This window comes from Lutra lutra, chromosome 10 (assembly GCF_902655055.1).
Source record: "Lutra lutra chromosome 10, mLutLut1.2, whole genome shotgun sequence".
NCBI lineage: Eukaryota > Metazoa > Chordata > Mammalia > Carnivora > Mustelidae > Lutra > Lutra lutra.
Genome location: NC_062287.1, coordinates 57,920,296 through 57,947,716, shown reverse-complemented (window position 1 = coordinate 57,947,716; position 27,421 = coordinate 57,920,296). Strand labels below are relative to the sequence as shown.

At 46.6% G+C, this 27,421-nt stretch overlaps 2 protein-coding genes across 8 annotated transcripts in view; both read left to right on the top strand.

The window, feature by feature from the left end:
- The window catches only part of RNF121 (ring finger protein 121), a 75,810-nt gene extending 52,930 nt beyond the window's left edge, over window positions 1-22,880 (top strand). For 3 of the 7 annotated variants that reach the window (XM_047690697.1, XM_047690698.1, XM_047690695.1), the window contains 4 exons: window positions 5,656-5,763; window positions 8,004-8,124; window positions 19,060-19,193; window positions 19,821-21,506. In XM_047690697.1, the coding sequence (XP_047546653.1) occupies window positions 5,656-5,763; window positions 8,004-8,124; window positions 19,060-19,193; window positions 19,821-20,139 (682 nt within the window). In that variant the 3' untranslated portion in view covers window positions 20,140-21,506. The other 4 variants (XM_047690693.1, XM_047690694.1, XM_047690696.1 and 1 more) reach the window with 3 other exon arrangements.
- A 151-nt stretch (window positions 22,881-23,031) lies between these two features.
- Window positions 23,032-27,205, top strand: IL18BP (interleukin 18 binding protein). The gene is made up of 7 exons (XM_047690715.1): window positions 23,032-24,072; window positions 24,705-24,746; window positions 25,071-25,161; window positions 25,518-25,709; window positions 26,378-26,498; window positions 26,582-26,729; window positions 26,938-27,205. The coding sequence occupies exons 3-7, from the start codon at window positions 25,140-25,142 to the stop codon at window positions 27,019-27,021; spliced, it is 567 nt and encodes a 188-aa protein (XP_047546671.1). The 5' UTR covers window positions 23,032-24,072; window positions 24,705-24,746; window positions 25,071-25,139; the 3' UTR covers window positions 27,022-27,205.
- Window positions 27,206-27,421: the final 216 nt, after the last annotated feature.

Below are 27,421 nucleotides of genomic sequence, written 5' to 3'. Positions count from 1 at the left end.
AATGTCATGATTCTGGTTGTCTCTTATACCCTAATTTAAAGTATTTTTTAAAAGATTTTTAAAAATTGGGGCACCTGGGTGGCTCAGTGGGTTAAAGCCTCTGCCTTCGGCTCAGGTCATGATCCCAGGGTCCTGGGATCGAGCCCCACATCGGGCTCTCTGCTCAGTGGGGATCCTGCTTCCTCCTCTCTCTTTCTCTGCCTGCTTCTCTGCCTACTTGTGATTTCTGTCTGTCAAATAAATAAATAAATACTCTTAAAAAAAAAAGATTTTTAAAAATTTTATTTATCGAGAGAGTACCTGGGGGAGGGAGAGAGAGAGAGAGAGAATCCCAGGCAGACTCCCCTGCTGAGCACAGAGCCCTACATGGGCCTTGATCACACAGCCCCAAGATCAGGACCTGAGCCGAAATCAAGAGTTGGACACTTTACCAACTGAGCCCTTAGCCTCTTGCTTAAATAATGTGTGGTTTGTTATGATGTCCTTTCCTGGTCTCCTCCCATTATCTCCAGTAATGTTACCTGGAGTGTTATTTGGTTAGCCACATTTGTTAGTACATCCCAGTGCTCCCGCACTTTCATATCGGGATATTTTAGGATATTTCATTTGGAGAGTCACCTGGGGGGTTCCTGAGCAGTAGAACAGGTACTGAGACACAGTGTTCACTAACCATTAGCCAGCACCATTGAGCACACAAATCTGTAAGCTTTAAAGCAAAGTGGGATCTGTTCACCATTCTCCTCTCAGTGTTATTTATTATTTAGTAAATTATTTGTTATTTAGTAAAATAACACTAAAATACTAAGGCCTTTTCTTGCCACAGAGCAGTCTGTTAGAAGCTACAGGAGAGAACTAAATGCTAAAAAGATGCTCTAAGTTGCACTAATCCAGTATGGGAACCACCATTACCATATGGCAGTTGAGCACTTGAAATGTGACTGGTCTCTCTTGAGGTATACCATAAATATAAGATACGCATCAGATTTCAAAGCCTCAGTACAAAAAAAAGTAAAATATTTCATAAATTTTAATATTAAATTAATGTTAGAATGATAATATTTTGGATATATTGGATAAAATAAAATATATTAATTAAATTAATATCATCTGGGGGCACCTGGGTGGCTCAGTCAGTTGAGCATCTGATTCTTGATTTTGGCTCAGGTCATGATCTCGGGGCCATGAGCCTGAGCCCCACATCGGGCTCTGTGCTCAGCATGGAGTCTGCTTCTCCCTCTCCCTCTGCTCCTCCCCGTTTGCTTGATCTCTCTCAAATAAATAAATAAAATCCTTAAAAATAATTAATACCAGCGTTTCTTTTTACTTTTTAAAATGTCGCTACTAGAAAACTTAAAATTACGTATGTGAATCCCATTATATTTTGATTAGGCAGCACTGGTCTAGAAATCCCCAAGTAAATACTTTCTCAAGTTTTCTTCACTATGGAACTTTAGGAAACTAGCCACCATTTTCCTCTCTATAGCTCATTCCCATGCCCAGCCCTTTTTAAATGTTCTTTCATTTCCTTTGATGACATCAGGAAGAAAGTCTCCCATTAGGTATTACTTATTTTTTTTTAATACCTGCTACTCACCTGAGCACAGTGACATCTAGTGAAAGCAAGGTGGTTGATGGAGGGAGTTAAGAGGCATCAGGGAGGAGAGGACTGGTGATCAGTCCAAACTTCTGACTTAGAATCATTTTATATATTTGGAACTCTTCAGCTGACAAGTCTGAGTTCTGAGACCTCTTTACAGCAGAAACGCGCCTCCCTTTTGGGTTCTAGTTCTGCTTTCTTCTCAAGTATCTAAGTTTATTGAAGATCTGTCGTGTGCTAGACCGTTTCCTAGCACATAGGAAACAGATGAATATGGCCTGGTCACTGCTCTCAAGGAGCTTACATTCAGAGAATGAATTTGAATCATGCTCTAGATAAGCAACGATGGTAGAAAAGAAAGTGCTCATTGGAAAGTTATGACTCTTTCTGCCTGGAAAGAAGACCGAAGGTTTCATGTGTCTTGGATGTGATATTATCAGGCAGAAAGGCAGGTGGAAAGGACGTTTTAGCCTGAGGGGAACGACCTAACTAATGGCATGGGGAGTAGTAGAAGGTCAACCTTGAAATAATAGTTTGGGGCACATTGTGGGGCATTTTACTGCCTGTTGAAGGGTGTTGAGTGTTATCCTGTATGCAGGGGACTATTAGAAGGTTATAAGCAGGGGAATGACACATTCAAGACTATGTTAGAGAGGCCATCCCAGTGCTCTTGGGAAGGATATATTGGAGAGGGGGATGATGACTGCAGGGAGATTTAACAAAGAGGTTATTGTAGTGAGCCAGGCAAGGGATAGCAAGGTCTCACATGGAAAGGAAAGAATATATACAACAGATAGGTGAGGGATGAAAGGGAGGTGTCAGGCATGGTCCTAGGTTTCTAAGTTAGATCACAAGGTGGTGCCTCTGTTCAACATTGGAAATCTGGGAGAGGATCAGGCTAAAAAATGGAACACACGACATACCCTGTGGACTTGCGGACGGAGCACAGAGGGAGCTGGCTAGCGCTGAAGTGCTTGTGTTTGTGTTTCAGATGGTGACCCTCTTTCAGATGTGGGTTGTTCCCCTCTATTTCACAGTGAAGCTGCACTGGTGGAGGTTCCTAGTGATCTGGATCTTGTTCTCTGCTGTCACAGCTTTTGTCACCTTCCGAGCCACCAGGAAACCACTAGTACAGACAACCCCAAGGTGAGAGTTTAGGTAGTGGGGAAGACCTAGGTTTCCTGAAGCGAATGGGTTGGAGTGCATGGGTTTGGGGTGGGTTTAGGCTGAAAAAAGTTATAATTTCTGTTTGCTAAGATTATTTAGCATGGACCCCCACCAAAACAAGCTGATTGGGAGAACTACCCCCCCTTCACAGATTAAAAACCCCAAAACATTTCTCTATAGCTTACCTTAGAGTTTATATCAAGGTCTGTTTATGTTAAAAGCAACCAAAATAAGTAAGCAAATTCTGAGGATCATTGTGGTCTCATTTTACATGTTATTTTCTTTTGTGAACCCTTCTCTGATCTCTAAATAAGATTTTCTATTAGAGTCTTTCATAGGCCCTATAGTTTTCCATCATAGAACATAACATAAAATTTTGACTGTCTGTCTCCCCCACTAAACTGTAACTGTGAGATCAGGAACCACATGTATTTTGTTTGTCCCTGTATATCCAGGCCCTACCACAGGGTCTGGCACATAGTAGCCTACTCTTTGAATTTTTGTTGAATGAATGAATCTCAGCAAATTTGCAGTTTTTCAACAAACAATACTTCTTTGGTCATAGAACAACCCCTGCCTGTATTATTTGTATTTTATCCAAATGCATTTCTAGTTTGATCCTCCCAACCAGCTTGTGAGGTCATTTAAGATCTATACTTGACAGAAAGAAAGAGATTTTCTCATTCATTCATTCATTCAACAAGCACCTGCTATGTGTCAGGCCCTGTGCTGAGCGCTGGGGATACAGAGCTGGATAAGACATGGTCCCTGCCCTCAAGGAATGCTCGGTTTAATGGAGGAGATGGACAAGAAAGCAGCTGTTTCAGTGCAGTTGGTAAGTGCTGTGAGAGACGTGTGTACAGGTCCAGGAGAGCCTAGCAGAGGAAGTAGCCAGCCTCAAAGTTGTAACTACCAGAACCAAAGGCTTCCAAGTTGCAAGTTGCTCTTTTTCCCATGCATTTTATTTCTGCTTCACTGTAAGGTTGTACTTTGGCCTTCGGAGTTTCCTTGTACATGGTAAAATTTATCTTCAAGGTGAAGTCGGTGATTTAGAAGTTCCTCCATGATTTAGAAGTAGTTTACATTAAGGGCCATGATAGAAGATAGAGCCTCTGGAGTCAGATACTTGTGGATTATTGGAAACTCTAACCCTGCCAGTTAATTACCTGATCTGTATGGCTTCACTTTTCTGAGCCTTGAACTTTTTACCCCTAGAAATGTGATAATAATTGCTCCCTCATAAAGGGTACTATGAAGAAAAAGTGTAAAAATATACTTTAAGAGTCAGTAACAACCCGGGCGCCTAGGTGGCTCAGTTGTTAAGCATCTGTGTTTGGCTCAAGTCATGATCCAGGGGTCCTGCAATCTAGCCCCACATCAGGCTCCCTGCTCCATGGGAGGCCTGCTTCTCCCCCTCCCACTCCCCCTGCTTGTGTTCCCTCTCTCACTGTGTCTCTCTCTGTCAAATACATAAAATCTTTAAAAAGAAAAAAAAGAGTTAACAACCAATATTAGCTTATAGGTAAAATGACTGAAATTGTGTCTATGACATGGGAGGTTTTTGATGATAATAACTAACATTTGTAGTGCTTTATAATTTCAAAGCACTTTCATAAACATACACTCTTATTCATGTAGCATTTATTGAGCATGTATTATATATACCAGGAAATGGGCTCTGTACAGTCCATTGAGGAAGGTTTCCTCATTTTACAAGTAAGTAAACTTGTCTTAGAGTAGTGATTTGATTTTACCTGGGATTACCCAGCTAATAAAACTCACTTAATCCAGATTCTGCCTAAAATTCTACATCCTTCCCACTGCCTCACTCCTGTCTGATGAGTGCAAACCCTAGGTAATGGAGTTTTGTGTTTCTGAGAGTAGGCATTGCAGAATGTTTGGGGCCTTTCCCTTGCCTGAGAACTTCTCACCACTTGCTTAGGTAGGGACCTAAGCTTCCTCTCTGTGGTCCATCAAGCTTGGTAGTAACTTGGTCTCAGAGCCAGACAGGCTTGAGGTGTTTATTCAGGTGAATTCCTCATTTGCTGTCACCCCAGATAGAGTATTGGTTCTTGATTTCACACTACTTTCACTGACTTATAGAGAGCATTGCTCTTCCTTCAAGAACATTATATGACCCCACCCACCTCACCCCCACCACCATCACACACATCCATTCAAAGGTATTCTCTGAGTGCCTCCTTTCTTATCCCTTCTTCTCCAGAAAGAAAATAATTTCAGAAGCAAATTCATTAGATACCATTTCATAATTGTCCTGTAGATAGGAGCAAAGAAGTATTCAGGTTAACCATTCCCAGTAGGAAAAGCTTGGGTGGCTTGGTTGGCTCAGTCAGAAGAGCGTGCAACTCTTGATCTCGGGTTGGTGAGTTGAAGCCCCACATTGGGTATAATGATTACTTAAATAAATAAGTATTTTTTAAAAGGGGAGGGGGAGCCCATAGCTGATTCTCTTTTTCATCTTCCCTTGAATTCTCTTTCCTGACAAGAACAACTGGACTTCCCACCTGTTCCCATCTGAACATAGATATAGTAACTAGTTTTCACTTCCTTATCCAGCTAATCTGAATTTGAGAGGGCATAGCTGTCTAATGTCAGCTCTGCTTTTTTGTTTGTTTGAAGCTAAAAACTTTTAAGGCTCTCTTTTCTTCCCTCGATCTGAGACCAGGAAAATAGAAAGCACTAGCTCCTCCCTGGTGTGCAGGGGTATTTCTGCAATTAATGGAGTGACTAGGTCTGTAATAGTAGCTGAAGTTGCTTTCTAAGCAAATAACCTAATGTCCCCATTGATATAAGAATAAGAGATTGTGGTAATCCAGAGGCCCCAGGCAAGTTTCCATGTCAGCTATGCTAATTTTTTCTCCTTTTTCCAGGTTGGTTTATAAGTGGTTCCTGTTGATCTATAAAATCAGCTATGCTACTGGCATTGTTGGCTACATGGCTGTCATGTTTACCCTCTTTGGTCTCAATTTATTATTCAAGTAAGTACTCTTTGCTTTTGTTTTTGTTTGTGTTTGGGGAGGAGGGGCTGGTAAGATGTATCTTTCTTTCTGGAGCCAAGTTGTGAATATTAACAAGGGGGCCATGGCACCCAGGATAGGAGACTTGGGCTTTGGAGAATGGGAAGGTGGGCCCTCCAGGATTTATGCTGGCAAAGAGAAAGGAATGTCTCGATATATAGAGTCCCAAATCATTGGTTATGTTTTCCAAGAACCTATATTTTAATGGAAAAGTGTCACAGAAGTAAACATAATAATGATTATAGCCAGTTACCCATAACTCTATCACCCTATCAGAGGTAGGAGTCTCTTTGAAACTGAAAGGAGTAAGTCCTTACTTTATACAATGAGAGGATACCCATGGAATTCTTTCTTCCAGGAGTAGTACAGGCTGAAACCATAAACAGGCCCCACAAATGTTTATAGGAATTTATCAGTATAGAGTCTAACAAGTCCCATCAAAGAAAACCAAGATATTTCCAGGTAGCTTCCTAATCTGTGTGCTTAAAAAAATAAAAATCAAGATTCTGCATTGTAGGGTTCATGAGTTGCTCAGTCAGTTAAGTGTCCGACTCTTGATCTCAGAGTTGTGAGTTCAACATTCTGCATTGTATTAAAGATGATTATTCGGTAATTACAGTTCATTTTTACTTGCATAAGCTATACAAGGAGGAAAACAGAATTGAGAATATTGACCATTTTTATGCTACTAATCAGGTTAATTGATATAAGATCATGATGTCTAGTGGGTTAAATATTACAAGATTGATGAATACACTCAACTTTTTAAGATAAATGAAACTTACAACTTTAAGGAAACATGTACAGTTCCTGGTACAAATTTTTGACAAAGGTTGTTTTCTATAATAAACATTCAAAGACAGAAGGTTGCAATTTATTGGTCCTTAGAATTATTAAAACAAGCCTTCTAATGTACAGGCAAGATCTTTGTCCTTTTTAGTAAGTAGACTTGGACCCCCAGTTTTTTTAAAAGATTTTATTTATTTATTTGAGAGAGAGTGTAAGCATGAGTTGGGGGACAGAGAGAGAGGGAGAAGCAGACTCCCCGCTGATCAGGGAGCCCGATGTGGGGCTTGATCTCAGGACCTCGAGATCATGACCTGAGCCAAAGGCAGACGATTAACCGACAGAGTCACCCAGGCCATTTTTAAAAATCTGTTTATTTATTTGAGAGAGAGACCATAAGCAAGGGGGTGGGGGTAGAGGCAGAAGGAGAGGGAGAGAGAGGAAGACTCCTTAAGCATGCTATGCGCTGAGCATGGAGCCTGATGTAGGGCTCCATCCCAGGACCTTGAGATCATGACTGGAGCCGAAATCAAGAGCTGGCCACTTAACCAGCTGAGCCACCCAGGTGCCCCTGGACCAAAGTTTAACTTTGATGACATGATAAAGAATATGTATAGATACAGCTTAAAATGTTACGGTAACTGGTATGTATATATTTGTTAAATGACTGATTTTATCTTTTATTTCTAAAGCTGTGGCTGGCAAACTTTTTCTGTGAAGTGCCAAATATTATTTTAGGCTTTGTGGACAAAAGCGAAGTCTAGGATAATATATAGTATAACAAGAGGGGAAACTCTTCCCTTGCCCCACCTTGTTTGATGGATGGGCTCTCTCAGGTGGGAGGCATACTTTGTGCCCACTCGCCATCAGATGAGACATTCTCAGGAGGGGCCTGACAAGTGGTTGTGTGACCACCGGGATCATTTTTACTTTCTGTTCCATTGACAACCCAGATCTTGGTGTGCCTTTACTTTACCCAGCCATTTCAACCTGGGCAGCTGGCTGGAGGTGAGGCAACTTGAGTTGTCGTCTTCCAGAATGAAATTCCACTGTTTGGTGGTGTCCAGTGATTACCAGCAGTGGAGTCTCCAACACGTAGGTGCCAACCAGAGTGGGCCCTAGATAGCTGCAAGGCATGTTGGGCAGTTGGAGGAGGCAGGCACTGGGGACAAAGTGGGAAAGAGGGGTGTAGGCAATACCTTGGCTTGGTCTTTGTAGTTCACAGTGCTAGCCTGTTCAGACAGTGCCAAGAGGCCATATAAAAAACAGGCATAAGATTTGGTCTTATTTTGCCAACACTTGCTTTAGCTGTTAAGTCTTCCAACTTTAGGTGCCTCCTTGTGTGTCCCAGAGTAGTAATCCAAACCAGTTGTGTCTTAGGGCACGCCTTATAGGCCATGCTGCTTTCCTTACAGGATCAAACCAGAAGATGCCATGGACTTTGGCATTTCTCTCCTCTTCTATGGCCTCTACTATGGAGTTCTTGAGCGAGATTTTGCAGAGATGTGTGCAGACTACATGGCGTCTACCATAGGGGTAAGTTCACCTGGGCTTTTAATGCTGTCCACTGCCACCTCCACAGAGGTCAGTGTAGCATCACTGGTTTGATGGAAGAGATAAGCCATCAAAAAATCCTTCAACATATCAGTAGTATGAATGGAGATTTCTTCCTTAAAATTTGGAAAACCAGATCCCAGATATACCCTGGAATTTTTAACTTTAGGGCCATTCTAGGAAAGAACCACTTTATCATTCAGGAAGTTAACATTCAATAGATATTTAATGCCTTGATGTGCCTGGGCACTAGGTTTGTGCTGGAATTACAGAGGGTACATGGTTCTTGCACAGATGGAGTTTATGCCGTAGTGACAGGGATGGGTATGAAAGTAACAAAACACACAAATAAATACAAAATTATAACATTTATAAAAACTATGAAGGAAAGCTCCACAGTGCTGTGAACAAATGCAGTAAGGGCATTTGACCTCTGGGGCCCAGAGATGGCTTCCCTAAAGAGGTGACTGTTGAGATATGTCGGAATTAACTAGATGACGTGGGAAGTGATGTGGGTGGCAGATAGAGCAAAGTGCATGTGTAGATAAGAGTCCTGTAGTGAGAGAAAGGGCGACCATTTGGAGGAACTAAAGCTAGTGCGGTTGTAAGGATGGAAATGTCTGGAGAAGTAAGAGACTAGACTAGAAAAAACCTTGAAAGCCAAGTGAAAGATTGTGGTTTTTATGCTAAAAATCCTGGGAGGCTAAGATAGAAAATGACATCTTCAGATTTGCACTTTAAAAGGATCATTCTGGCTCCTGGGTTGAGAACAGATTAGGGGTCCACAGCTTAGAGTGACCCGTGAAGACTAAGAGTCAGTTGTAGTAGTCTGGGCAAGATGAAAGTAGCTTGGGTTAGGGGAGAGATGGTGTGAAGGGAGAGAGGCAAGCTATTTGAGAAGTATTTTGGTAGGACTTGGGTAGGACTTGAATATAGATTGGTTCTGAAGATAGAAGGAAAGTACGTATCAAAGCTGACAGTGTGTAACTCGAGCCACTCCTTGGCTGGTATACTTTCACTGAGATAGAAAATGCTTTAAGTGGGAGACCAGGAAGAGATTCTTCAGGCTCAAAATGTGGGTAAAGTAACAGCCAGTCTTAAGAAATCCAAGTCAATATTCCTATTTCTTTTTTTCAAAATAGAAATGTGTGTTTGTTGTTTCGCTGCTTATAAAAGTAATGCATGCTCTTTTTAATTAAGTGAACAGCACAGAAGTACCCCTCATCTCAATGTCAGCCCATAGAAACCGCACCCCAAGAAGGAATATTTCCAAGTTTAACGGTCATTTCTCCAGTTCTCTGCTGAAATTCGTGTGTCTCTGTCTGATGCAAGAGCTCTGAAAGGCCTTCAGAAGTTCTTGCAACTTGAGGTTTGGTAGTTCACAGAGAAACCTTAAAAGAATGTCAGGGAAGTAGGTTCTCTTGGGGCAGCCACATAGCAGTCCTGGTCTTTAGGCAGCAGATACCAGTGGAGACCAATTTCAAAGCACAGGAAAGGATTGGTGCTGACTTTGTATGAGGTCCCTTGGGAACTGTTGGTGAGTTCAAGGCAATATTGCAGGTGGTAGGATATTTGCTGGGTGCATTTTTACATCAGTGCTACACAGTCTCATTTGTGCCATGGACTGGTAGGCTTTGGGGAATCCAGGTTAAACAGAATCCTCAACCATCGCCTTTGATGACTTTCATCAAGTACAGTTTTAGACCTAGGACTTAGTTTCCTGGTGTCATGGGACTATTTTTATTTCTTCTGTAATGGATTAAAAGGAAAACAAAGTGTACTGGGTCATTAGATTACTGTTTGAACAACTGTCTTGTGTTTAGGCACATTTCATCGTCTCTTATCTGTTGGTATAGACTTCAGCTTTTCCTTTAACCACTTCACTGCCCAGAAGAGATTTCCAGATACTCAACTTCCTAATTATTATCTTCACTTTCAACAACAACTTTTCCTGAAGTCTTCAAAATAACTCTTGCCAGTATCCTGTCCTTTACCCTCTTGTGATTTCTTTTTCTTCTCATTCTGTTTTTAAGGGCCAATTCTCTGATTTTCCCAGGGTGTTGCCACTTTTATCTCAAAGTTATTATCAGCTGCCAATTTAAGTGTAGCCTTAATCCCCTTAGGTGGGTCAATAATAACCAATATACAGAACCCTCTTCAGTCCAAATGGAACTGAGCTCAGAATCGATCCCCTAGTTAGCTTCTCCTGTAGAAGATGGAATCATTACATTGGCTTCCCAAAAATGGGATTTGAGCTGGACTTCTTTCCATGCTCTTGGGAAGGATTATTGGGTGTTCCATTGATTACAAATGATAGTCCTTATTATGATAATTCCCTAATAATGATAAATTTCAGTATCCTCAAGAGAGCTGCTGGGAGAATGTCTTATTCGAGAGTGCCTCAGACACCAGCTCTTGACCCCTCATATTGTCCTTCCTTCTGTGAGGTCTCAGTAGTTACCTCCAACACCTGATGCTTTTTCTGTAATAGTCTGACCCAAAGATGAATCCACATACCTCTCTATACCCCTTAGTAGCACAGGAACACAAGGATCAAGCAATCACATTGAACTTTATTAAAGGTAAATAGACATGAGTACTTGAATGAAGTTAATCTGACATAGCAGGGTACCTGCTTTCCCAGGCTTTCAGACCCTACCCCATCCAGCTCTCAGCCTACCTCTGTGTAGCAGGTGCCATCTTGGCATGTATCACCTGGAAGCCACATCTAGACAGTCACTGTCCTCCAGATGTTTAGACCTAGAGCCTGTGTTCTGATAAAAAAAAAAAAAAAAAAATAGGCCTTTAACTCAGGCCAGTCTTCTGAATCATGGTGTCTCTACAAAGATCCACCTCTTCCCTAGATAATTGACATTGAGAATGGGTATCCCTTTCATAGGAGCCGCTCTATCCAGTTCCTGTCCCAACAGAATAAGACCTTGCTGATCCCCACTCTTACAGTTTGCTGTTTCCCCAGGGCCCCATTTCTGGGGCAGGAAGCAGGCTGTAGGAACACTGGGATGGCTTGTGACAGTGCTGGATGGGTCAATAGGAGTTCATTAATTCTTTCTTTCCCACAGCAAATGATGCAGAAATATAGTGGCAGCTGTTCTGCGGGGGCTCACGATGCCCACAGGTTAGGTTAGGCTCGGCAGGAATGTGGGGGAAGGGACTCCAACTTGGGATAAAAGGATACACTGTACTGCCTTTACAGTTCTTTATAACCTGAGAATTCCAGGACTCTCCTATTTCTGTCCTAGTCTTTGGTCAAGTGCACTATGGTCTGCCTAGGAGCACCTGGGTCCCTGAGCCATGGCAACCTGAATTTCAAGAACATCCCTGGCCTTGAATCCAGAACCTGATCAGTGGTTTGGGGACGGTAGTTTGAGGGAGCCAAGACACTCCAGCCTTCCACATATTTGTTAGCCATCTCATTCTTTCATTTATTCAAGCAATACTAACTTAGCAACCTTTCACAATGTGCTGGGTATGACCAATGTAGCCTTTTACTAGCTCCACCACTGCTCACTTCCATGTAGCAGCCCTAGTCATTTTTTTTTAATTGTGGTAAACCACATATAAAATTTACCATCTTAACCATTTTTATGTCTGGTTTAGTGGCATTAAATACGTTTACAGTGTTCTGCAACCATCACCACATCCATCCCTAGAACTCTTCATTTTGCAGATTGAAGCTTTGTACCCCTTAAATAATAACTCCACAATCCCTTGCCCCCCAACCCCTGGAAACAACCATTCTGTTTTCTGCCTCTTTAAATTTGACCTGTCTAGGTACCTCATGCGAATGGGCTCATACAATACGTGTCCCTTGTGACCTGCTTATCTCACTCAGCATAATGTCTTCAATGTCCACCCATATTGTAGCAGGTGTCAGAATTTCCTTCTTTTTTCGGACTGAATAATATTCCATTGTATAGCTCAATTTAAAAGGGCTATAAATAGGGGCACCTTGGTGGCTCAGGCAGTTAAATGTCTGACTCTTGATCTTGGCTTGGGTCTTGATCTCGGGGTCATGAGTTCAGGCTCCGTGTTAAGCTCCTCTCTGGGCGTGGAGAATACTTTAAAAAGGAGGGGGTGCTAAATAAATAATCTCTTTGTGCGTGTGTGTCTGTGTGTGTGCGTGCACGTAGCCTGTTAGGAAAAAGGAATCCCATTGTGTGTATATGCCACATTTTTAGTCCCAGGTGTTTTTCATAGTATTTTGTACAATCTGTGATCATAGCTCCGATCCCAGAGAGTTATAGTTGATTTTGGAGCTGTTCCACCTACTAGGTGGGGAAGTAGGTCTGATTCATCTCTTGGTCCCCCTCCAAGAGTGGTTTGACCTACTAAGATCTGTGGTTAATTAATTTCAGGGTTCCTGAAATGAAATGATGAGACTTACAATTGTATTAACACATATTCTTAATTCCTCTTCATTATTCTACACTACTCTGTTTATTCCAAATGACAGCTGTTTTGCCTCACATGGAGAAATTGTAATATGAACTAAAGTAACTCTTCTTGAGTCAAGGGAACCTTGGATGGTGTTTGTTTTTTTCCAGCTGGTCACTGTGAGGTCATAAGCTTGTGACAGCCAGTCATTATAGTTTCCATTCATGTTGGAATGGGGGTAGAAGACAGGATTGCAAAATAAGCCTGTTTTCTGGGGCCCTCCCCTCAGAGAGGGCTGTTGGGCAGACAGGGTAGTGGCACACCGTTTCTGCTCCATTGGGCCATGTGTCCTGCCTCACACTTTTCTTTCTTCTAAGTAAGTTCTTTGCCCATATAACATTAGGACAGGATTAGCTGCCCATTCATCTCTTCTAAAGTAGTGGAAAGAGCTAGGGGGTTAGAGTCAGATGAACCTGGTTTCAAATTCTAACCTGTTTTTAATTAGCTGTGTACTCATGAGCAATTTACTTTACCTCTCTGATCTTGTTTTCTCAGCTGTAATATTACTACCAGACATGAAGTGTTGTAAGGAACAAAGGCATGAGGGAAAGTACTCTACAGAGTAGTCTGGCCCACAGTACTTACTAGAGGATGACGACAGTAGCTAACATTTATCAGGTATACCTTTTGTACAGTACTACTATACTAGAAAGCTACGTATTTTATATCTATGATCACCTGGAGCACAGAGACTCTGTAGGATTTCTTTGTATCTTCATCATACGCAACACACAGAGCAAGACACAGAACAGACAAATCCTAAATCGCGAGCAGATGCCATTTCTCTCTCAGATGCCATCTGTTGTCTGAAGTCATCTCAGACCACTCTGTGACATGGAATCTCATCTACTGTAACCCTGAGAAATAGTATTTTATTCCCTTTTTCATCAAGTTATTTCTGAAATCATCTGCTTGAACTGACTAGGTACCACCTCTCTGACTTCCAGCGAGGCTCTCCCCCTCCTTCTCCTCCTCCTCCTCCTCCTCCTCCTCCTGTGTCCTCACCAGCCAAGAGAGGGGGCCAGCTGGAGGTGCTCCCAGGGCTTTCCTGGCACACACAGTCTGTGATGTGGTGTGGAATGCAACTCCTGTTTACTTCCTAATCTCCTGCTACGTGCAGGCTCCTGTGCTGGGTTTTCTACTCACATATTTGTACCGATCTCTCCTTCCCTTCAGTTACAGTGGAGAAAATATCCTTTCTTCCGTCGCAAGCCAGCCCTGCCTGCACTGTGGATTCCCTAGCCTCTTTCCTTCTCCAGGACCCATTATGCTATTGAACTTCCTTTTTTATCCGTGACTTCCAACCTCTCCCTCTCTGTTGGGCTCTTTGCCTTTTAAGTATTCTTTTTCAAAAACATCAACCTTTCTTTGACCCACTTTCTCCTCTAGCAACTGACCCATTTCCTGTCCTTCACAGCTAAACTTAGAGAAAGCTCCTGTCCCCTTTTGATCACTTTCTGCATACTCCCTAGCCTATTCTAATGTGGCTCAGCTCAAACCCTTCTTCTGAAATGGCTTTTACTCAAGTCACTAGTGACTGTGTCACTAATTCCGACCTCAGCAGTCATCATTGGCTTTTGTGACTCTTCCCTGTCCTGCTTTTCCTTCTGTCTCTTCTGCTAATTCATCCTCCCCTTGAATGTTATTGTTCCTGTGAGTGCAGACCTAAGGCATCTTCTCTACACTTCACCTAGGCATTCCCCTTTTCCTTTTCTACGACTGTCTAGACCTCTAATCCAGAACTTTTCTCAGCACCAGAAGTTTATTTAGTCTTTAGCTGTTTATTTAGAATTACCAGTCTGTCCACTTCTCTAGATTCCTGTTGCCATTAATTAGCCTAGACCATCACCCTGCCCCAGTCTCCAGCATCTCCTGCTTTTGAATTGTCATTGTTCCTTAGCTAAGGTTCCTTTCGGTTTCTCAAGCACACCAGGTTCCTTTCTGCCTCAGGGCCTCTTCCCTCTTCTGCCCTTCTTCTTGCTAACTCCCACTGCCCCTTACCTCTCACCCTCAAATGTCACTCCCTCGAAGAAACCTCCTCATGTGACGTAGGCTTAGTTAGGAACCCCTTTCTTAGCCCTTTACTGTCTTTGAAATAATTCTTATTTTAGCCTTTTTAATAAGTATTTCTTATTTTCTCTAAATATTTATTTATTTATTTATTTTTAAATTGTTTTGTTCTTTTTTTAATTTGACAGAGATCACAAGTAGGCAGAGAGGCAGGCAGAGAGAGAGGAGGAAGCAGGCTCCCCACTGAGCAGAGAGCCCGATGCGGGGCTCGATCCCAGAACCCTGAGATCATGACCTGAGCCGAAGGCAGAGCCTTTAACCCACTGAGCCACCCAGGCGCCCCTAAACATTTATTTTTTTAATGTCATTCTCTTGTAGGTTCCACAAGGAGAGAAGGGTCTCTGCTTTTCCAGCATTATATCCCAAGGACCTAGTCCTGTGCCTGGTACTTTAGTAGGTGCCCAGTATATTTTGATGGAAGGAAGAATTTGGGTGGCTTACTCAGGTTCATCTAGATAGTAAGTGACAGAAGACTGCAGTTAGGTCTGTCTGATCCTGATAAACCATAGGTCCCCCTTGAGCTAAGTCTGTGGAGGGATCCTGCTCTTGAGGTTAAACTGCCTCACTGTATCTTATGCAGCTTAGCCCCAGTGCCTCCTGATGGTCTCCTCGTGTGTGATTTCTATGAGCCCTGGGGGTGCTGGGCCTTCCTGGTTTGACAGCTTACCTGATGGCTTTGTTGAAACACTGTGAGATTTGACTGTGCCTGCCTCTTGCCACATTAGCTTTGCGGGGAGATCTCCAGAAACTAGGAGCCTAACCTTTCCTGGACATCCCTCCTTCTGTCTTCACCCTCATCCAAGTTCCCTTTGATCATGCATCCTTTGCCTCTGTGTCCTGAGGGGGAGAACTTTGGGGTGATTTGAGGTTAAGCTTTTCCTCAGAGTTCTAACTCATCTCCTGAGTCAGAATATTCCTATTTCTTTTGTTGCCAGTGCTGTGGGCCAGAGTGAGTGGCCATGTTTCTGTGCTACACGATTGTACCAGGATTCAGTGCCGAGCTGGACCTAGACCTCTTGGTCTCTTGTCTCTCTGTTTAGTTGATGATGCCTAGAAATTCTAAACTGGAACACCTTTCAGAGCCATACACCTGTCAAGCCCTGGGGAAGTGTTTCTCAGAGCTCCCCCCACAGTACTAATATTCCTGAGATTCTGGCTTTTGAGAGTTGCACAGTTAATGGACTCCCACAGGTTTGGCCCTGCCCCCTGACCTTAGCTTATCCTTTTCCACTGCCTTTTTTACTCTCAGTAAATAAATCGGAACCATTCAAGTAACTGGCTCTCAGTGAGCTAAGTAGCTGATTGTTCTACAGCTAACATTCAGCACATGTTATAGGACACTTTGGAAAGAATTTGGGTAGGAGTCCAGAGGGTCTGGGTTCATGTCACCTCTTATCTCTTTCCTCTTCTGGGCTTTGGTTCGCCCAGCATTAGGGCTGCTCTGGTGTTCCGTGGTAACCACTCAAGCTCACCTTGAGTTGCTTCGGATGGGTTTACAAGAGAGTAAGGTGTGTGTGAAGGCAGGAAGCTCTGTAATGGATTTTTGGGGCACTGTGGCATTTCTGCCTCCCACCCTTGAGGACTCTTGGGATCCAGTAGCAGTTCTGATGACTGAGAGGCTGTTCCTCAGAAGGGCACCTTGGAGTAAGCGAAGCCTCCATGTTGAGTGGAAGTGGCAGGCAGCTAGTGTCACCCTCTCATACTCCCTGTCCCAGCACCTGAGTGCCCTGTCCATTCTCACCCAGCCTCAGGGTTTTGGCTTTTAAAAAGACAGGTGTTTGGAAACAGAAGAAAAAAAGAGAGCAAACTCAAGTTTAAGGAAATAGAAAAAGGCTAGACGCAGTAAATCTACCTAACAGGTCCAGATGAGATTGTAATAACAAATGCAGAAAGCTTTTTCACAATCTATTATAGAGTCTTATAGAATGTTTAAAAGTTCTGGAGATTAGGGCGCCTGGGTGGCTCAGTGGGTTAAAGCCTCTGCCTTCGGCTCAGGTCATGATCTCAGGGTCCTGGGATCGAGGCCCGCATCGGGCTCTCTGCTCAGCAGGGAACCTGCTTCCTCCTCTCTGCCTACTTGTGATCTCTCTCTCTCTCTCTCTGTCAAATTAAAAAAAAAAAGTTCTGGAGATTAGTTGCACAACAGTATGAATATACTAAGCACTAATGAACAATACATTTAGAAGTAGTTAAGATGTATATTCTATATTATGTGTTTTTAACCACAGTTTTTAAGGCAAAGGAAAGAAAAAAAAACAGGTCTTAGAAAGTGTCAACAAATAAATTTCAAGTCTTTTCTTCTTGGGGTAGGGGGAAAATGCTATATAGTTATGTAACAATAAACCACAAGGAAATTGTACAAAACTTGGTATTTCTTTTTGGAGCATGGAATTGATTATTTGTTGTAATTAACTGGTAATAAATAATTTTTAATCTAAAAGTAATATATATTCATTAAAGAAAATTTGAGTGCAGAAAAGTAGGCAAAAGAAAAACATCACCTATGAACCTACTATCAAAACATCCCTGGTGTGAACATTCTGATCTATTTCCTTGTGATCTTTTTCTGTTTATATAGATTTGGGCTTGTCTTTACATATGATACCAGTCATGTTGTGCCTCCAGCTTTGTACCCTACTTTTTGACACTGACTGTTATATCTCCGGCTTCAGTTGCCTCGCTGCCTGTTAAATTCCTTGAGTGTGTACCAAATTTATTTGGGCATTCTCCTTTTCTGGATCAAGCATGATTATTTCCATTTCTTTGCTTGTTTTTATTATTTTATGGGTTTTTCTATTATATAACTTAAAATTCACCCTTTTGACCATTTTTTACAGGTTTTATTTATTTATTTGACAGAGAGAGACCGCAAGAGAGGGAACACAAGCAGGGGGAGTTGGAGAGGGAGAAGCAGGCTTCCTGCTGAGCAGGGAGCCTGACGAGGGGCTTAATCCCAGGACCCTGGGATCACGACCTGAGCCGAAGGCAGACACTTAACGGAGCCACCCATGCACATCTAGCCATTTTTTATTTTTATTTTTTAAAGATTTTATTTATTTATTTGACAGACGGAGATCACAAGTAGGCAGAGAGGCAGGAAGAGAGAGAGCGGGGGAAGCAGGCTCCCCGCTGAGCAGGGAGCCCAATGCGGGCTCAATCCCAGGACCCTGGGATAATAACCTGAGCCAAAGGCAGAGGCTTGAACCCACTGACCCACCCAGGTGCCCCCCCCCCCCCAGCCATTTTTTAAATGTACAGTTCAGTGCATTAGTTGCATTCACAGTGTTGTGCAACTGTCACCACTATTTCTAAGATTTTTCATCACCCCAAGCAGAAGCTCTGTGCCCATGAAACAGTAACTCCCATTCCCTTCCTCCAGCCCCTGGCCACCTCTAACCTACTCCTTATCTCTATGAATTTGTCTATTGTAGGTATTTTATCATATCAAATGGGATCATATAATATTTGTCCTTTGGTGTTGGACATTTCACTTAGCCTACTGTTTCCAAGGTTCATGCATTGTAGCTTGTATCAGAGCTTCATGATTTTTATGACTGAATAATATTCCATTGTGTGGATATACCACGTTTTGTTTTATCTCCTTACCTTTTAATGGACACTTGGGTTGTTTCCACCTTTTGGATGTTGTGAATAATGCTTCTGCGAGTATTGGCTTACAAGTGTGTGTTTTAGTCTTTGTTGTCTTGAGTTGGAGGAATATATGTAAGGATGGACTTGCTGTGTCATATGGTAATTCTGTTTAACTTTTTGGGGGAATTGCTTAACTCTTTACTTCTTTAATTATAAATAGTGCTTAAATGAATATCTGTATACATGAGGCTTTTTTGATATTTTTACTTTAGCTACTTGAAGTGACATTAATGAACAGTTAGAGGGCATGGCAGTTTGAGACGTCATGCCAGATGCTATCCAAAAGGATTGAACCTCTTTTGCTGCTGCCATAAGTGTTTGGGAATGCCCTTGTCCCCAACCCACATTGCATCAGATATCAGACTGTTTTTGAATCTTAGAGAAGAGATGTTGTCCATCTCCATTGAAAGCATAGTCTGGCCAGAGTGACTTATCTGACATGGCTCCTGATCACCAGCCCTGAGTCCTTCTACCTCCTGATCTCCTTGTCCCTGATGCTGACCAGCCCAGGGCTCAGGTTCTGTTAGATCTGACTTCCCAACCCATCTGTGGTCTGTCCCTTTCTCCCCATCTAGCCAGCAAAGATGAGGTCGATTTGGCATATCAAAGATGTTCTGTAAGTGTGGGGCCTCCCCCTCCCTCTTTGCCTCCTCTTCAGAAGACATAGGCCTCTGTGGTATCATCCTACTTGGGCTGATTCTCACACCTTTCCTGTCTTTTCTTCCTGTTGTTCTCTCTCAGTTCTACAGCGAGTCGGGCATGCCTACCAAACACCTCTCGGACAGTGTGTGTGCCGTGTGTGGGCAGCAGATCTTTGTGGATGTCAGTGAAGAGGGCATCATCGAGAACACATACAGGCTGTCTTGCAATCACGTGTATCCTGCCTGGAGCCCCTTGGGCCTCATCTCTCCGGTCACATGCACATTCCGGTCAAGGGGAGGGGGCAGCCATGACCCTGGCATGCTCTCTAGACCTTCCAGTGTGGGAGAGTCACTAGAGGCCAGACATTTGGGTGATGTTCTCTGCCAGGGAAGCTGACACCCTGGAGTGGAAACTGTGGTCTCCTTCCCTCTTTGCCACACCTGGGAGCCACGCTTCTGTAAACAGTTTATAGCCTGGCTGAATCAGGAAGGAGCCCAAAGCTGCACTCGCTGCCCCGAGGTTGGAGCATCCTCTAGCTGGTTCCCTCGGTGTCAGAATCCAGTCCTCCTGAATAACATTTCCAGTATGTATCCTGTGCTTGCTCAGCTCCCGTTCTGTGCCGTGTATTATCTCTGTTTTCCCCCATAAACACCCTGTAAGATGGAGATCATTATCCTCACTTCACGTGTGAGGAGGCAGGGTCAGAGAGAAGGGATGTGCCCAAGATTATACAGCTAAAAAGAGGGGAAGGCAGGATTTGAACTTTACTCCAGAGCTAGTGCTTGGGTGCCTTGACCACGAGCATGGGGCTCGAGTGCCATCCCGGCTGCCCACCATTTCCCTTGACCAGTGGTGCTCAGATTCCACGAGTTCTGCATCCGTGGCTGGTGCATTGTGGGAAAGAAGCAGACATGTCCCTACTGCAAAGAGAAGGTAGACCTCAAGAGGATGTTCAGCAACCCGTATCCTTTGGGAATGGGCAGTGGGAAGAAAGTCCTGGCCAGCGTCACTCTGCATTTGGGTCCTGCCGGGGGCCTTCCTCCTCCCTCCACCCTCTACCCTGGTACATGCCCACTGTTCTATTTGGTTTGTGATCGAGGGAGGTTGGGGGTGGAAAAGGTAGGACTTACAGCTCAGATTCTCATCATAGTTCTAGATCCCTCAAAGGTAAATTGGTAGCAGTAGCAGCCTGTTTACTGTTTGCTTCCTCTGTGCCTGGCACTGGGTTAAGTGCTCTGCCCATATTATCTCATTTCATTCTCTAGCGACTTGATGACATCAGTAATATTATCCTCCATTTAAAAAATGAAATGATTTAGAGGTTGAAAACCTACTCAAGGTTACATAACCAATGAGTGGTGCCTCACCTGTGACCTGTGGGGCTGGAGACCGGCCGTGTGCCTGTGCAGAGCCCGCAGGGTACAAGGCTGGCTGTGGGACTCCCTGTTCTGTCCCCTTTCAGCACGGGACCACTGCTCCTCTGAGCTACTCCTCTGTATCCTGCCGGCCCTCCCTATTCTGCCCTCCCTCACCTTCCTCTTGCTCCTCATCACCTGTCTGTTGGAAGTTGCCCAGCCACTGCTCTGGTCCCCCCTTCACTATCCTTGGGATCCCGCGGCCCAGGTCTCTCCCTGCCTTCTCCTGGCTGCCCTGAGTGGCAGGGTTCCCTATCCCCTGGACACTAGCTAGGCTGGGCAGGGGCCACTGAGTTCCCAGCACATTCCCACAGCCCTCAAACCAGAGGCTCTGGCCTGTCCCTTTAAGGTTCCTTGCTTGGTTCTTCTAGGGTCTAGTTCAAGAACAGTTAAGTAACCCCATGGTGAGGTTGAGGCTTGGGGCTTCCCCACAGTCCCCAGGGACTGGGCCAGGCTGCTCTTTCTGATGCTTTTGGAAAGGTTCCCCCGCAGTGTCATGAGGTTTAATCTGTGCTTTCCCCAGAGCTGGATTCCCAGACTCTCTGTCTTGCCCAGCAATTTAGTTCAAAAGTGAAAGGAAGGGAACTCCTCTCTAGGGCTGCTCAGCCTCAGTAGGGCCTGCCTGGTGTTTGGTGGTACGTGGGGATTCCTTAGAGCCTCTGCCAGGGTTATCCTTGTGACTAGCCTCTTGCTCCCTGTTCCCTTCTGCCTTGGCCTCTAGACTCGGCCCCTTCCTTGACCTACAAAACCTACCATTTGGGACATTACAAGAACCCTTGAGGTTACCTTATCCCACTGCCCACGTCCCTGCAGCCGTTGGCACAGATGAATTTACAGCAGTCTCAGACTGTGTGCTCTCACACCAACAGGCCCATCTTTAAGAAGGTGTTATTGAAAGCTCTCTACACATGCTGGTCTTCGAGAGCTTAGTTTCACTTCACCCTTCCCTTCTCACCTCCTTCCCCCAATCTCTGGGTTCAACCCTTCCTTCTAACATGGAGAGGCTGGTGGGGGCTTCCTCTCTTTGTAGGCAGGCTGATTTCTGTGGAGCAGATGAGAGTGTAGGCAGAACCTCTCACCCAGCCCTGAGCCCAGCCTCAGCAGCTCTGACACATAGCCTCTTTAACGCACTGACAGCTGGGAGAGGCCTCACGTCATGTACGGGCAACTGCTGGATTGGCTTCGATATTTGGTAGCCTGGCAGCCTGTCATCATTGGCCTGGTACAAGGCATCAACTATGTCCTGGGCCTGGAATAGTCAGGAAGAAGAGCATCCGCCTGCTATGGACCTCAGGGCACTCTCCTCCCTGCCCTCCAAGATGACCTGGGTGGGAAAGACTCAAAAGGGGCACTTGGGCCACTCAGTACCCTCTGGCTGTGCCTGGGCTGGGGAGGGAGATGGTGGAGAGCCAGCCAGTGGGGCTGTCAGCAGTGGGGGCTTTTTAAAAGAAAACTATTTTGATGAATATATTTAAAACCTTTTTTATTGTGGAGCATAGGAATTGCCCCCAACTCTTCCAGGCCTTGCCTTCCTTGTTTGAGCAGGGCGGGAGCAGAGCCACATTTTTGATTTAAAGGAGCCTTCTCATCTCTGGCTGAGAGCCTCAGCTGCCCCACCCCTGCCCCCCGCCCTTCCTTCCCTCTGTGGGGCGCCAGCCTGGTTCACTCTGTGTGGGAGAGCCCATGGGCTCTGCCTGGTACCACAGATACACACTGATGGGGGGTGAGGTGTCTTCCTTCCTCCCTTTCTGGGCCCCTCAGTCGGTGTTGTGTCAACTCTGTCTTCCCTTGTCCAGGACCCATAGACTGGTTGATGCAAGTGGAGCCTAGTCCTGACTTTTGCAGGGAGGGATGCCCTGGGATCTCACAGTTCACCGAGGATTTGTCGGGGGAAACCCAAAGCAGCAGCAGTTTGGGTAACATGCCCCCAGCGAAGACCAGAGTCTCTCTGTGTGTAGTTGGGCCACGGGAACTACTGTTGGCAGCAGTGATTGAAGGCCTCTTGTGCAATCTGACCCTTCAGCCCAGAAGTGGTGACACGCACCAAAGGCCACTCTGCCACGTCACTTCCTTCCCGGAAAGCCTGCGTGAGGGTGTGCATGTGCGTCTCTTCGTGTGCGGCAGTAGAACTATGACAGATAGGACTTCTCCCTATCGTCAGACAGTGTTCCCTTGAAGCTGCCAGGGGATTCCCAGCCCAGGGAATATCCCTCTGTCAACTTCCACGTTCACGGGTCCTGCCTGGGCCTGGCCACAGGAGTGGTGGTGGGTATGAAGAGAAGAGGGCAAGATCCAGGCAAGTGTGGGTTCTAAAAAGGTTCCAGGTAGGCCCCAGCTCTGGCCCTAGGAGTTTTGAAGGAAGTGGGAGGGCAAACATGGGCCTTCAGCACTGGGTTCCTCGGGAACGTGGCCCAGCGGGGCCTGCCTTCAAGTGCACCGAGAGCCAAGCAGGATCTTGTCACTCCATTCTGAATAAAGCTCCATGAGCTGGGTTGGAAAGCTGAACATCCATCTTGCTTTATTCTTCCCTGGGGTCCCCGGGAGTGCCTTGCCTTTGCTGCCTTTTGCTGTTTCCATTTGAAAGCTGGATCCTAGGGGTGGTTGGCCCCACCCCTTATCCGTGGGAATGGTGGGATGCCAGACTCCTGTCCCGTGACAGAAGGGCCCTGGAGCAACACTGGGTGACTCTCTCCTTACCACCTGAGGTGAGGTCAGTGCCCTGCCTGCTACCAACACCACTTTTCATGGGCCACCCTGAGCTTCGGCTTCTCTCACCCAGCTGTGGCTTTGCATGGTCCCCACTGCTCTTGTCAGTGGGCCCGTCCTCAGAGTGGAATGGGGACCAGTTGAAGGGTGCAGGGATCGTCCTTTCACTCTTGTCCCCCTATGTGTCAGGCTCATGTGAGAAGCCGAGACCAGGCTGTCCAAGGCTCTCTTTTCATACTTCATCAAGTCTGAGTCCCATGTCCTCCCAACAGCCCAACTCTTGTCTTGGTTCCGCTCTGAGTCCAGTCTCCTCTCCATCCCATCCCCCAATCTCATCCCCAAAGACTGTCTCAGAAGCCCCAAGCAGCCTTGCCTCCTAGCCTAACAGCTGGAGATACTGGCGCTCCCAGGGAGGAGTTTTATGATGGATCCGCCAAACCTAGTTCCATCTCCTGGCTTCCCTGGCTCTGTCCCTGGCATCCCAGGTCCCTGATCACAGAGACCACAAACCTCGGACACTTGGGTCTTACCTTTCGTGCTTGATCTGTGTGTGGCCTGGGTCACCCGTCCTGGTCCTCTCTGCCTCCACAGACACGAGCACGACCCCAATCGTGAGTGCCTCCTCCAGCTTGGCATCCCCGCTGCCTCACACCTCACCCTAGTCCTGACCCTGCCACAGCCCCAGCTCTGCTTGTCCCGTCAGCCACCAGACTGTTCATTTCTGTAGCTCTGTTGCTGGAGCTGGCGCTAGGCTGCTTGCTCCTCCTCTTCCCCGGGAAGTGCCCTCCCCTCCTTTTAGGGCCAGCACTCCAGCTCATGTTCCAAGGCCTCAGCCTGGCTCTGAGAAGTTCCTGCACACAAGGCCAAAGAGTGCTGTCAGCACAGTTCCCGCGGCATGGCCCAAGCGGGGCTGGACACAGCTGGACTGAGTAGAGCTTCAAGAAGCAGGGATTCTGAAGAAGAGGGTTGTTCGGGGCTTCTCGAGAGCCAGGTAGGGAGAAACCTAGTCTTCCTAGTGGACCCAGACCTGTATTTCTGACCAAGAGGCTGGGATGAGAGAAGAGAGAAGGCTTTGTGGGGTGGGGGTGGGGGGTCGGTGGTTGGAGGGAGTAGGAAGCCTGAGAATGACCAGGATGACAGGTTGGTGTGACATTGAGACTGAAATGGTCAAAGTGATTCAACTTAGGGTCCCCAGTGCCTAGAAGAGTTGACCACTTGAATAGCGGTGTGAATGTGAAAGAAAAAACGTGAGGCCTGCTCACATAGACACGTGGTTCTGAAGAGCAAAGGTGGACGCCGAAGCCCTGGGCTGGGATGGAAGAATCCACCTGGGAGAGACTCTTTCATGAGGTTCATCCCATCTGTGCCCCTGGGAGGGTGACATTGAGCAGACATTAAAGACCCAGTCTGATAGAATCGGGAGAGTAGAGGAACCTGGGAGTTAGCAGGATGATTCCCAGCCAGAATGAGTTTCGGCTCCAGAAGAGGTGCAGTGTACAGGCTGGGGTCACGCTTGTGTAACCTCTGTTAGTAACTCAGTGCTTGCTGACAAGCGAAAGTGAAATAGAGGGGAGAGGGGACAGTGCTTTCCCAGAAGGATTTCACTAATTCTGCCCTTCCCAGAACCAGCTCCAGAGAAGAAGGCTTTGCTCTCTCTGCGACGGGGTAAGTCCCTGGCCCCTGTGTGGTTCCGTTTCTCTATCCCTGTAACAAAAGGGTTAGGGCACACTCAGCATAATATTAATGATACTAAGAGCTGGTGTTGGGAGGACTGTCACTGGATGGTCTTCAGCTTTGTTGCCAAGTGCTGAAAGAGCCCCAGCCTGTGCTGGATGCCTGCCATAAGTAAACAGCAGTACCTGGCCGCCCGTTAGAGTTCAGACCAAGGGCGGGCTGTGGAACCCCCAGGAAGGGCAGGCCCATGGAAATGACTAGGATCCAGCCACTGAGAAATTGAGAGAAGTAGTTGACGTTCTCCTCCCCCACCAGCCCCAGAGAGGAAGTTGTTACAGATAAATAGAACCAGGCACGCCAGCTCCTGACACATCCATCAAGACCATGGGACAGAACTGGATACCAGGTGGGACCTGGGGCTGGCCTGGGCGGGCAGGATGAGGTCTGAGAACAGAAGGGAGTGCTGCGGGTGGCCCTGAGCCTTATCCCCAGGGAGTGGCGGGGGTGGGGGTACTCCATTCTGCTGTTGTGTTATGGCTTTCAGCCTCTGTCTGGGTGCTGTGGTTCTGGCTGCACTCCAGTATCTCCCTGCCCTCCATTAGAAAAGGGCCATGATGTGGGTAGAGCCTCAGGACGCCTTCTGCTCCTCCGATGCCCTGGGCCGAGCCAGGAATCTCTGGGCCAGAGTTGCATCCAGGCCGGGATATCGACCATACCTGGCAGTCAGACAGCGGTTGACCTCTGTGACTGTCCTGCCCTTAGATTGCAGCCCTTTGCTGGTCCTGCTTTTGTGTGCCCACATGATCTGTCACCTGGTTGGAGCCACACCTGTACCTCAGGCCACTGCCACTGCCTCAACTGGGGTCACAGAGGACCCCTGCCCCTCCTGGCTCCCAAGAGCTAAGCGGTGCCCAGCATTGGAGGTGACCTGGCCAGAAATGGAAATCCCACTGAGTAAGGAGCAATTTTGATGGGATCCCAAAGAACACAGTAGTCTGGGTTGGGTTGTGGGCACAGAGGGTCCAGGGGTGGGGTTGACTCCTGAGCTGCACCCTACCCCAACCTTCTGTCATGTAGCCCCACCAGCTAGGCCAGCTTGCCAGAGCATTCAGCACGTTCCCTCCCACCCAGCATCAGAGTGTGGGTTTAGGGCCCAGCTCCCAAGGTGCTCCTTATCCAGTGGGATGGAGAGAATTCCACCATAAGGATGGTCAGAGGACTCCTAGAGCCTTGACTGCAGTATGCCCCAAGGCCCAGCCTGCTCCCTCCCCGCCAGCCCCCTTGGTCTCTGGCCACCCACAGAGGAGCAGTGGCCTCCTGCCGCTGCCTCCTTGGCCAGGGCTCCTAGAGTCACCAGAGCTGAGCACTAGAAAAGGTCATCCTGAAGAAACAGGCTCAGAGGGAGTGCTCACCTGAACCAAGGACCTGTCCCCAGATTTCCTCTTGTTCAGCCCTGAGTCTCCCTGTAGACAACCACACTTCCCCATTAGCAGACTTTCCCACCTGCGTGTATTCACAGCAGCACTCCAGGTTCCTGAATTGTGGGGCCTGGGAGGCAGGGCAGCATGACAGAGGGGAGGGTGTGCCCTGTGGAAGAGCTAACAGCCACACGTGTCCCCTAGATGGAACGCTGACCTTGTCCTGTACCGCCTGCAGCCACTCCACCTTCAGCATCCTCTACTGGATGGGCAATGGCTCCTTCATCGAGCACCTCCCAGGTCGGCTACGAGAGGGCAGTACCAGGTGAGGGGTGCAGCAGTGAGGCCAGCAGGAGTGGAGGGGGCTTCTTGTGGTCCTCTCTCATGGCCTTCCGCCCTCTGCTGCAGCAGGGAGTACCAGGGTGCACGCACCCAGCTGCGGCGAGCCTTGGCGTTAGAGGAGCTGAGTCCCACCCTGCTCAACACCAACTTCTCTTGTGTCTTTGCTGATGCTGACCAGACCACCCAGCGTCATGTCATCCTGGCCCAGCTCTGGGTGAGAAACCTGAGGGAAGGTTTCCACGGACAGGAGGAGCAGTTTGGGGAGCAAAGGGTGGGCTCGGCCCAGAGCGGCCTCCTGCTACTGTCCACTGTTCCCCAAGTGGAACTCAGGACTCAGGCAGGGGAGGCATGGCCTAGAGGAAGGTGATCAAGAGATGTCCCCCACCCTTGGGCCTGATCCTTGTCTACCTTCACTTCCCCAGGCTGGGCTGAAGACCGGTCTGCCGTCTACTCAAGAAGCCCCACCCTCCAGCAGGTCACCTCTGCCTCGTCATTGCGACAGGTGAATTCCCAAGCCTGGTTGAGTCATCGCCTCTTCCCTGGGGTCTACACGCTCTTGCAGCTCAGGCCTCCCTCTAACGGACTGTCGCAGGGAAGGGATGGGCTAAATGCTGCTTCTGATCCACAGCTGCATCCTTGTCACACCCGGCAGGGCCCACAGTGGGCGTGCATAAATGATTTTTCACTGGAGGTATGACATCTGCTCTCTCATTTAAGCCGTCCTTCCACTTACAGAACTTGGCTCATCCCAAGAGGGAGTGTGGGAAGAGAGGGACTGTTACTCAGACAAGGCCAGGAGAAAGGATTGGAGAGAAGGTACATAGCTGGGAAAACTTGGCAGGGACAAAGATGTGCTCTAAAGAGCTGAGATTTCCCTTTTCCTGCACAGATCAAGACCGCTCAGCA

Coding starts and splice junctions, on each gene's coding strand:
- IL18BP (XM_047690715.1), top strand. CDS start 25,140: ATGGGACAGAACTGGATACCAG. Junction 25,162..25,517: donor GGGACAGAACTGGATACCAG/GTGGGACCTGGG, acceptor TCCTGCCCTTAG/ATTGCAGCCCTTTGCTGGTC. Junction 26,499..26,581: donor CTACGAGAGGGCAGTACCAG/GTGAGGGGTGCA, acceptor CCTCTGCTGCAG/CAGGGAGTACCAGGGTGCAC.